Source organism: Podarcis gaigeae (assembly GCF_964106915.1).
Source record: "Podarcis gaigeae genome assembly, chromosome: 2".
Lineage (NCBI taxonomy): Eukaryota > Metazoa > Chordata > Lepidosauria > Squamata > Lacertidae > Podarcis > Podarcis gaigeae.
Genome location: NC_139679.1, coordinates 79,127,265 through 79,139,740, shown reverse-complemented (window position 1 = coordinate 79,139,740; position 12,476 = coordinate 79,127,265). Strand labels below are relative to the sequence as shown.

Sequence of the window (12,476 nt, the reverse complement as noted above, 5' to 3'; positions counted from 1 at the left end):
GCAGCAAACAGCTGGGGCCAGGGGCGGGGAGAGAAAGTTAGAAAATCTGTCCCTCCCTCCTGTCTTTGGCATCTGGTATGTTGCTTGAGTGGCCCCATCCCCTGGGAATTTAGTTTTTTTCAAAGGCTACTACAATATCTGTAGGCTGTGTGGGAGTGTGTGACTAATAAAATGAAGAAAGTAGCTCATGTACTAGTTTTAGGGCATATTTAGGGGCCTTGTGTCCTCTTGCCAAAGAAGGGATGGAGCACACACCCCTTTTCCTCTTCCTGAAGCTGTTTGGTGCTGGCTAGACTTCCAGCCAGGTAAGTGGGGTTTAAATGGAAGGGCACAGGAGGTGAAGGACTAGGTAAACAGGATGGAAGATGTAGTGACTGAATGGATGGGAGGGTGTAAGTCCAGTTCATTATAAAACTATTAAAAGGTTAAATAATATAAAGCAGAGGAAAATTTCACGGGTGCACAGTATTTCTGGCATAGGTAATTTGTCAATTTTTAGTTAAGAATAGTTCTTACTCTTTGAAGCATCTTTCAATTTGAAAAGCACCGACTTTACAAAAGGATTATATGCTCAGGGGATTTATGCATATGCATAAAATTAAGCAAATACATACGGATGGACTTCTAAGCATGGGTCTCAAAATGGATTTGCATAATTACTGCCCTGAAGTTTTAGATGCTTCCATTATAGAATTTGGTGCCTGCAGTGTTTACATAGCATTTTCTTTTAAAAAAAGTAGTTCCACCATTTCCCCTCAAGATAGATAAATAGCACCTGCACCTTTCCCATGCCCGAATGAGCGTGTCCAATCTTCACAACAACAGGAAATGTTGGCAATGTCAGCTGAGGGCAAGAAAGAAAGAAACACAAGTTTAAAAACGGTTGCTTAATCAATGAACATTTCATTATCAAGGTCATATTTCTCTGTTATAAAGGATTCATTAGAAGGCTTGGCAGATGGGATTCAGCCTGTCTTGAATGTCTGTATATGGCAAATTGGTACAGGCAGGCTGTCCTCATTACTATGGTGCGGGGCTCTCACACTTGCCTTTTGTTTTATATAATGCAAGGAATATACTGTCTTCCAGGCCATAATTTCTCTCTCCTTAACATAAAAGCACCGAGTTCAGATATTTCTTAAAACTTTGTCTCAGACAATTATCTTTTTCAAAAAAAACAGGTTCTTGCTGCAGAATAATAATTTATCCATAAATGTACAGTACATTTCCCCAACATGTACATGGCCTTCTCTAGCAGAAAGTACAAGAAGGGCCAAGCCATTCCCTAATAATAAAAGGGATGACTTATTTATTTACTTAATAAATTTTTAACTTGTTCTTCAATTAGTAAATTCTTAAGTGGGTAGCAATTATAAAACAAAGCCATCAATCAATTCCCACTTGCAGCAGCCTCCTGAGACCCTGAGAGAGGGCAGAAGACTGGAGCTCCTTCCTTCCATTGTGATGATGGCATTTTCTAGTGCCTGTGGTTAGCTGGGGGTTCGTGGATTGGTGGCCCCTGGCCAGTTCCCAATATTGTTGCTTGCTGTCACACAGCCTGTATGCTATTTCTGTTTTCAAAAGACTTACTTGTTTATATTTTCAATCAACAATTTACTTGCATTCAGGTATGAACTGCATACTTATCCACAAGCAGGAGATACAATTAAACAATTTTATTTATTAAGTTCCACAAAATGCAATCAACGGTGGAAGAACCGATGGAGAATGCAGCTGAGATATTAGAAGAAATTGAAAAATTTGGTGAGGTGGCAGGTTTTATAATAAACAGGAAGAAAACAAAAATTATAACCAAAAATATGGAAAAAAACAATGATGGAAGTGTTGCAACAACAAATGGGTATTGAAATTGTTAAAAAGGTCAAATATTTGGGAATATGGTTAACTCCAAAAAATATTGACTTGTTCCAAAACAACTACGTTCCGGTCTGGAATGGAATTAAGAAGGATCTGGAGGTATGGGGAAGGTTAAAACTATCCTTTTGGGGTAGAATTTCAATGATTAAGATGTTGGTGCTACCAAAGATGCTATTCTTATTTCAGATGATTCCAATACTAAAAGGAGTGACGATTTTCAAGGAATGGCAAAGAATGATTTCAAGATATATCTGGCAGGGCAAAAAGCCGAGAATTAAATATAAATTATTAACAGATGCAAAAGAAAGAGGAGGCTTTGCCCTGCCAGATCTGAAGTTATACTATGAGGCATCATGTCTTTGCTGGATAAAAGAATGGATAAAACTTAAAAACACAAAACTCCTGGATTTAGAAGGATTTGATAACAGATTTGGGTGGCATGCGCATCTATGGGAAGAAAAGAAAAAGGGCTACAAATCGTTTGAAAACCATATCTTCCGGAGATCGTTAATTGGTTTGGGACAGATACAGAAATATATTAGAAATGGGGGTCCCACATTGGTTATCTCCATTGGAGGTTATAGGTGTTAAAAAAACTAATATGAGGAGTGAATGGATTACTTATGGAGATTTGGTGGTGAAAGAAGGAGAGAAATGGAGATTGAAACCATATGAGCAAGTAAAAGAACATGTATATGATTGGTTGCACTATTATCAGATAAGTGATATGTTTAAAAAGGACGTGAAAGAAAAAGGATATAAAGAAAAAGATTCAAAATTTCAAACAGAAATTGTTAATAATGATTGTAAGATAATTTCAAAAATGTACAAAATTTTATTGGAATGGCACACGTTAGATGAGGAAGTAAAAGTGGTAATGATCCAATGGGCCAGAGATTTAGGGTATAATATAGATATGGAAGACTGGCAAAAAATATGGAATGAAAATTTGAGGTTTACAGCATGTACTTCATTAAAAGAAAATATCATGAAAATGGTATATAGATGGTATATGACACCAGCCAAATTAGCAAAAATGTACAAAACTTGTAACAAATGTTGGAAATGTAAAGAGAAAGAAGGTACATTTATGCATATGTGGTGGGAATGTAAGAAAGTAAAGGGGTTCTGGGAAATGATATATAATGAGTTAAAGAAAATGCTGAAATATAGCTTTGTTAAGAAACCAGAAACCTTCTTGCTGGGAATAACTAGAACGGACATAAATAAGAGGGACTGTAAACTTTTTCAGTATGCAACAACAGCAGCGAGAACATTGATGGCTCAAAAATGGAAACAAGAAGAAGTACCGACCGTGGAAGAATGGAGAATAAAATTAACAGACTATGCAGAACTGGATAAACTAACTGGAAAAATCAGATTCCAAAGGGACTATAAGTTTTTAGAGGACTGGGGGAAATTTAGAGAATATTTGAAAACTGTATGTGAGGAACATACAACGCTAGTGTGTTTTAAAGAAGCTTTGTGAAAAATTAAGGAATATTGCAAGAATGTAAATGAGGACAGAAATATTGTATTCAAAGGCAATATCAAAATTAAGGAATGTGAAGATAGAAATTTAACTACGAATGATTGTCAGAGAAGTTGAGGGAGGTCCAATAAGTTAAAATATGTGATGTGGAATTTTGTATGACTGGAGATTTTATGGAAAAGCTTAATAAAAAATTTATTAAAAAAACACACACACACAAAATGCAATCAAAATGGCTGCCATAGCATAACACAACATGGCTGCTGTGGAAGACATGGCAAAACAAAAAAGTAGCAACAGCACAGGCACCCCGATTGTGTGTGTTGGGGGAACACGCATAAGCCCACCCCAATGCATTACGCCTCATTCAGCCCTCTTTTGGGGCAAAAAAAAAAAAAAATAAATTTAAAAAAATGGTCCACATGTGCTTTGAATGCACACAAATTGGTCCCTGTACAGTCATTGTTTATTTTTTGGCTTCCTGCCTGCAGGTGCCTATCTTACCATAGGAATTCACCTATGTCATGCTGGTCCTGATTGTGCAGATACAGCTGTTAAAAGGTGCAAGAGCCCTGCTTTCCCCACTGCTAATGCTAAACCAAAGCATAGGCTGCCATCCTGTACCTTCCTAGCTCGGAATAAGCCCCATTAAACACAAATAAACTTCTGAAATAAGACATATATAGCAATGTAAAGGTAAAGTAAAGGACCCCTGGCAGTTAAGTCCAGTCACAAATGACTCTGGGGTTGCACCGCTCATCTCGCTTTACTGGCCAAGGGAGCTGACATTTGTCACCAGACAATTTTTCCAGGTCATGTGGCCAGCATGACTAAACTGCTTCTGGCGAAACCAGAGCAGCGCACGGAAACGCCGTTTACCTTCCTGCCAGAGTGGTACCTATTTATCTACTTTCACTTTGATGTGCTTTCGAACTGCTAGGTTGGCAGGAGCTGGGACCGAGCTCACCACGTTGTAGGGATTCAAACCACTGAACTTCCAATTGGCAAGCCCTAGGCTCAGTGGTTTAGACCACAGCGCCACCCGTGTCCCTATATAGCAATGTACTGTCAGCTAATTATACTGTGCTAAATAAACTAATTATATTTTTCATGAGTACCTGGACATCAGCTTTGCACAGCAGGAGGCATACCTCCTTTGCAAACTTTTCACATTTGCATTTGCCAATTGGGATGGGGGTTTTTTTAACACCCACCCACCCTTATTCTGTAGTAGCCTTTGCAGACAATGACCTCTAGGGAGTACCTAATCTCAGAAGAATCCCCCACAGGAAAGATGCATCCTGGTTGCTAGGAAAAATGGAAGTGCAAAATACGGAGATTCCAAGGACTACTAGAAAATAAAACAGAAACAGGAAAGGTGTACTAAAGGGGAGGGTAAAGCAACAGCTCTTTAGGACCCCAGGGATTCCTCTTGACTAGTGTCCAAACAACTTACTTTATCAGTAGTAGCTCTAATTTCGCACATTGGCTAAAAACACAGACAGGTAGGAGCAGCCAAGCTGGTTTATTTCACAGGAAGATGCCACATATTTTGCTTGATAACTAGAAGGGCTAGAGACTTACTTTTTTGTAAATGAAAATTCAGACTCCAGGGTACCTGCCCAGGAACACCAATGAAGGCCTTTGCAGATGCTCAGAGTTGGCAATTCCTACATTACAACACTGGCCAAATTTTATAGTTTTCTAACTTGTTAATATAAATATTAATACACCAGCAAAAGAAATTTCTCACAGACTACATGGTTTTGCATCTGTATATATTACAGAATGATGACAGGGAAGGAATATGCTTGGAAGCCCATGAAGCCAATATAGGTCTAAGAGTCCACAAACAATAAAACAGTTAAAAAAAAAAAACCTCCAATGATTAAACTTGTGAAATAGTTTGATTTCCAACTCCATTTGGGCTAATCATTCTTGAACAGTACAGAATGAATTAAACAAATTCACTAGCTGTGTTTTGGCATATCCTGGCAATGCTAAGTTTTAAACAAATTTGTTCATTTCAATAGGAAACAGTCATGAAATATATCCATGACCACCAACAATGTCTACTGCATGATCTACCACAACCTGGCACTTAGATCCATATTTCAGACTCTTCACAAAGTAAGCAATGTTATCTCCTACTTGCAAAGCAATGCTGCAAGAAACTTGCTTAAAACTGCCAAGCAGCAACCTGAAAACAACCTTTTCCGATACTTGATTCTGTCAAGTGTTTGATTTGTTGGACTGCACCTTTAAATATTGTATTTAGCACTAAATAAGTTTGTTTCTTCAAATTATTTTTTTCTAAATAACCAGATATCCTCAGCAGATTTATGTCTCATGTGTACTATAAGACTTCCGAATGTCCTTATTTTTGACTTAATTGCATTTTCATCATTTGAATGGTTGCAAACTCTCATTCTATGCTTCTCTAGATAAAGTGTGCTTCCCAACCTATAATTCACATTACAAGGTATCATCATTAATACGTACTGAGTTAGTGTAAATTACTTTTGTCCTTTATCTGTGAGGTTCATATAGCTGAACAAAGCTGAGAAATATAAAATAAGAGTGAATTTACTTGCAGAGGCATGTCTTATGGAAATCGCCCCCCTATCACAACTAAATAAATTGAGGAACTGCAACCTCCCACAGACTCAATAGAGCATAGATTTTCTCCCTATTCCCACACATGGCCAAACATATGCCATTAGGAGTAATGGGAGATCTATACACAAATGCCAGGTTCTAGCACATAAACAGCTTTTACTGAGGTGAGAGGAATCCGTAGACAGAGATATGAGAGGTGCACACAGGCCTCAGTTCCTTCCAATGGCTCAATGGGTGGCATTCACTTATTATAACAGGGTTCTGTTGAGACTGGGAATTCACTGCATATGGGAAGAGCAGCTGTGGGAGACTGGGTTGTATCCTCTGTAAATATTCCCATATTGCAGCTTTTAATTCTACTGTTATTGAAAAACTGCAACTGCAAATTTTGCAAACTGCTTCCCCGCCCCCACTGTCCAAATTGAAAATGTGTTCCTGGGGCTCTCATTACTCACCAAGAGGATCACATTAGCATTAACATTAGGTGGAAAGTGTATCACTATGGAATAATAACCAAGGAGCATCCACAGGACATTCAGTGATTAGTCTAACAAAGTAACTCAATGAAGACTTCTCAGTAAGTTAAGCCGTCATGAAATAAGAGGCGAGATGCTCTTGCAGACCAGGAACTGGTTAAGCAACAAGAAGCAGAGAGTAGGAATATATGGAGAGAGTGCAATGAAGTTAGAATTTTGCATTGACTTCTGTGGCTCATGGTTGCTGTGATCTTGGAGATGTGGTGGGTGAAAGATATTGTAAACATGTATTACACTGTGCAAAATGAAGGGTGATTGTTAACATGAGAAAACACCTAAAGATTCCTAAATACCAGACTGAAAAGTGTTTTGTCTGAAAGCTGGATTTCTTACAAATGAAAGGCTTTATTGATTATTGTGAAGCACTCCTGTCAAGAAGTAAAATTACGATGAGCCACACCTTAGGACACTTTCACAGTGGGAGTTTGCTCATGTTTGGCATGGAATTAAATGAGCGGAATACCTTCTAAAAATACTTTGGCAGACTGTTTACCTATCCCACATATTTGAGGTCTAACAAGTCTTCTTCAGTGTGCAGCTACAATTTTCAAGGGCAAAGTATTTGAGGGACTTAGGCTGAGATGCTACTCACAGTTACCTGGGAGTATGTCCCAGTGAACTCGCTGGGGCTTACTTCCTAACAGAAATGGATGGGATCAGGTTGTTTATCTTGAAATTGCTAAACTCTGCAATGCAACTATTGCAGCATACATAAGAGTTAAACTACGACTGATATCCTGTTACAAAAAGCCTCTGGCTTTTTTTAATTTTTAATTTTTTTAAAAAAAATGTATTAGCTTGTGTCCGGACAGGGACATTATCTTGTAAACAGGTCAATTTTATTCAGTTTTTCTCTGTGTGTGATTGGCACATGAAGGTCAGCACACTCGTTTCCTCAGTCACTATATTCATTGCTATTCTACTGCTTACTGTCTACATCAATGAGCAGAGCCTGTCAGAAAATATCTAAGGTGCTGGAGTTTTTTTGTCCCTACCCATAATTACTCTTCCTTTCTCCCCTAATTAGCTTATAGAATTAAACTGCAGTTTGCTTGTACTTTTAATTAGTGTAGAACAAGTAAGAACAGAAAGGGATATAATTGGGGGGCGGGGGGATGGCGTATGGTGATGCAAAGGCAAATGGTTATTAGTCTTCATGGTTTTCTTCAGAAATCAACATGGTCCTTTTCATTAAATAGTCTTCCCAGTGGGAACTATTTCCCATCGCTGTCTAATAACAGCAACCAAAGAATACAGATATTTCCACACTACCCCCAATGGCTTTTATAGCTCATAATCTGCTCTTGAAGACTTAACATCTGTGTGATTTTTAAAATCAGGTAAGACTTTGGTTAAGTGAGCTTTACTCACTAGTCTGAAAAGCAAGACATGTGAACATAATCATGATATATCTGGGTCCCTCGTATATCAACTCTAATATGCTCTGCTTGATATATCCATCTAAGGAAGTCACAGACCAGCTCTTGTGTTTCAAAGCAAAAACTATCATTCCTTAATCTTTAGATATATCACTGAACAGCATACAATGGGAAAAGGTCATTGCAAAGGCAATCTTGATGTTAAGAACTTTAAATCAGAAGGCCTGTGTAGATGTGAAGCAGTTGCTAAGGGATGCCCCTACTACAGGAGTGGTCAGGCTTATGGCTTGTGCTTTACTATAATCTCAGGTTCTATGTGCAAAAGACATAGTTAGAACTGAAGAACATGGAAGAGAATGCCTAGGAAATTTCCAAGACTAGGAAATTATTTTCAGTCCCAGAACTGAAGGAAGATCACAGTCCTTACACAAATGTTCACTCCGGGTTAGCTATTTTCATTCCAATAGCATAATTTACTTAGAAAGGTCGTTTTGTAGCTATTACTCTAAAATAATTGGGAGTCAAAAACCCTTGCAGATCTATTGCAACTCACCCAGAGAATCTTGGGAATCACAAAAATAAACAGTAACCCAAACTGAATAAGAAGTTTATCGGAAAAGTAAATATCTAAGACATGTGTCATGTTACTGCAGCATCTAAATTTTATACGTTGATATTTTTCACTTTAGAATTTCCTGGTTTCAGCATCATTTTTATTATCCAGGTCTTAACCATAGACAGTTCCATAAGTCAGTGCTAGTGTTAACTTTTGCAGGTGCCCAACTCATGTGTCTAACTATGAGTTGGTGCCCTAGAAGTTATGAGTTATGAGAGTAGTTTAGAACAAGAAGCTGTCATGCTTCTGGGCCTATTTTTACAACAACAATGTTTATGAAACTTTACTCCTCCAGTTTTTAAAATGAAATACATTTTTCTCTGGAGGATTTGTGGCTTGAAGGGAATGTTTTAAATACTGAGATAATGATATAATCAGTCTTTTTTGAAGGTCAGAAACATTATGGTTATCTGAATGCAACACAAAGTTCATATGCACTATTCTTCTGTTGTAGCTTCCTTATTTGGTTTTTCCATTCAAAGAAAACTAAACAATAGTAAGGAGAGCCGATGATTGAAAAACAATTTCACACTAGTTTCACATTGTGTCATACACATGTATTATAGTTAGGGTTTAGATCCATGGTTAAAATGGATGTAAATTCAATTTACAGCATATCATGAGAAAATCTAGCTGCGAATTTTAAATACGTGGTTATTATTATTATTATTATTATTATTATTATTATTATTATTATTAATATTTATTAGTCACTATAGTCACAAAAGTGATACAAAGTGACTTACAACACAATATAAACAGTAAAACCAATGTCAACAAACCAACTAATAAAAACCTAAAAAATGTATCTATTAAATATGAGTTCCACTTATTTATTAATTAAGCAAGGCTCCAAATGATTTTCCATGTGAAACATAGGTATATTTTTCTCAGAGTTGTGCATCATTATGTATTTTGCAGTCTTGGGGTTCCATAAACAGTTTTGCAGTCTTGAGGTTCCATAAACAGTTTATAAGCACTAAAAAGATAGCAATAGATGGTCTGGTTCTCAGCCATCTGTATTTTGCTTGTGACAATGAAGATGGCTTAGCAGAAAATATTTTGTTTTGTTTTGTTTTCAAAATCATTTAGATGATTCGGCATCAGAAACCACAAACTGGATATATTTCAAGAATTGAGATGACAATCGATGAACCACTAAGGCCTTGACAAATTTTAAATTAACAAGCAGTCACATCATACTGGAATCCACTGGGTCTTACCTAAAATGCCAATACACTCCACCTGCACACTCACACCTTCTGTGCCAACTTTTAAACGTCTGCTGAAAACTTTATTTTTATTCTGCCAGGTCTATGCAAGCAAAGAGGTAGGCTAGGCTGATAGATAGCGAAAAACTAAAGGGCTACCAGTGAGCCTCATGGCTTAGTAGGAATTTGACCCTGGGTTTCCGTATACACATGAGAACATAGTTCATTCTGTTTTTACTAAATAAGAAAACAAACCTATACTTTGGTTCGATATGGCAATAATTATACAATAATATTTTTGTTTAGTTTATAAGGTTTCTTTTTCACCTTATATACTACTGAATTATTAGTTTAACTTAATGTTTATTTAAGTTTAAACTTTGCTGCTGTGGGAAATTTTTATTATGGAGTAGTTTTATTGCTCTTTTCATAGCAGGTTATGGCCAGTTAGATTTAACAGTTAATTGGATTTTTGCGACAAAACATGCTGCATAACATTTGCATAGTACATTTTATGGAAAGAGATACTGAGCATGTTGTGACACCACTTTACTAGGGCATGTTGACTTCCACGGGCAAGATGTTATAAATATTTTACAGAAACTGCAATGTCATAGGGAAACTGTACTTATTCATGAGAAAGGGCTCCCTTCGTCAATATTAGGGAATGCCCTTTGTTTTTGGATGAAATGGAAACTAGAAAATGCCCCAACAATAACATGAACAGGCAAGTTTCTTCTTGAACATTTCTATGTTATTCCTGGAACTTCAATATCCACACCACAGCCATCTTATATAGACTGGCTCAGGACTTAATTGGTTCCATGACAACCATGGAGATGTCTCAACATATCAGGGCCTTACACTCGTGGCGGATCACGCCCTTGATCTGGTCTTACTATATAATAGATTGGGAATGATCTGGTAGTGGGAGGAGTTACAATTACTCCGTCATGGATGGCTTGTTAAAAGGTTAGCTTTGGAATGGTGGTGCGAGTTCCCCTCTGCAAAAACAGGCGACTTTGCAGGATAGTCTGCGCCCTGAAACTGATAGAATCTGAGGGATTCCTGAATGCTCTGAGGGCATTAATAGCTGACCTCACTGATGCTCCTGTTGACTTCCTTGCCTCTCTATGGAATGGTAAGATGGGTATTGGCAATCAACACAATCAGACCCTCCAAGTGTCCCTATTTTCCAGGGACATCACTGATTTAGAAAAGCCATCCCAGTTTCTTATTTGATCCTGGAATGTCCCACTTTTCCTTAGGATGTCTCTATTTTCACTGGAGAATGTTGAAGGGTATGGAGTTATCCAACCCCCAAGCCATCTGAAGGCAATCCTGTATAGGGAAGTTTTTCTTCTTCTAATATTTAACGTTTTACTATGTTTTCATATATGCTGGAAGCTGCCCAGAGTGGCTAGGGCAACCCAATAAGATGTGTGTGGGATATAAATAGCAAAATTATCATTATGGAACAGGACGTCCCTATTTTCATTGGATAAATGTTGGAGGGTATGCACAATCCCTCTCAAATGCAATATCCAGCATTGTGGTTCAGCTCCCTGGTTTTCCAGAAAGCTGTGGGTGATGGAACTGGTTGACTGACTACTTGAGCACCAGACGTGAGTATGACTGAGCACAGGAAGGGGAGACAAAGTAAGAGGAGAGGACAAAACTGTAAATTCAGCTGTGTTACAAAAATGAGAGGAACCTTATTTCTTTCATATATTATTTTAACAATAATAATATAATCTTCCCTCCTGGCCAGAAATTTCCTTAATTTCCCTTTGCAAGCCTATTACTCTAAGCCCAGCAGCTCTGATATTGTGGGAACAGGACAGTCATGGCATCTTATATACACTCCTGCCTGTGTCTCCTATGCTGTTCTGTTTCCTGGTTCTTGAGTCCATAAAATGGAGGCAAAACCATGCCAAGGAACCACAGGAAAGTGCATGATATATGCAGCGTACTAGAGCTGCACTTTCTCATACTTTTGACATTGTGGCCCAGTTTGACAGCCTGACCACTGCTTATACAGTTAAATAACAATGCAAACCCCCCCTCTGCTTAGAAGTATGTTTTGCACCAAGATTCGCAGCTTGTCAGGCAGCTGTTTAGCAGTAACTGATCCCCTTGTTAATCCGCAGGTAATTATTGTAATGCCAATTGCTACAGGGTAAACTTTACACAGTAAAGAAAGGTAGCTGCTAATTACTCAGGAGTAATTACCCTTCTATATAACACTTGTAGATGGCATGCAGTGCTCTATCTAGTCAATCTAGCCTAAGATCACTATGATCTTAGGTAAACTGCCCAGTAGCCACAGCGGCTGGTGGACATATAATTCTGCTGAGTTCAGCTGAAGGATATAATCATGCCATTAGTCAAGTCAGTTACTAGTTACATTTGTTCCAAAACATATCTCAAACATATGTTGCTTGGTTCTTTCAAGCCCTTGGCTCTATAAGAAGCCAAAAAAACCCCAAAACTCTTTTTCCCTAGTTTATTCCCTGACCAACACAAAGTGGGGGTGCACATTTCAGAGGAATAGTGTGTTTTGCCATATTGCAGCAGCAGAGAACTTAAAACTTCTTTATGCTTCTTTAGTAAACTGGCCCTTTAACTCTGGTGCTCTACTGCTGAAGTTAAAGCTCACGGCCAGGTTCATGCTGTTTTAGGAAATTAGTTATCTATCCTTCCTACTGTCTTGAGAATTCATTGTTTTCAACCTGCTGATTATTA

General features: G+C 37.9%; 1 protein-coding gene across 1 annotated transcript in view; it reads right to left on the bottom strand.

Annotated features, from left to right (window-relative positions):
- SYN2 (synapsin II) overlaps positions 1 to 12,476 on the bottom strand; it is a 148,990-nt gene that overhangs the window by 37,170 nt on the left and 99,344 nt on the right. The window contains exon 6 of the mRNA XM_083726815.1: positions 782 to 844. Coding sequence (XP_083582941.1) covers positions 782 to 844 — 63 coding nt within the window. The remainder of the gene's footprint in view (positions 1 to 781; positions 845 to 12,476) is intronic.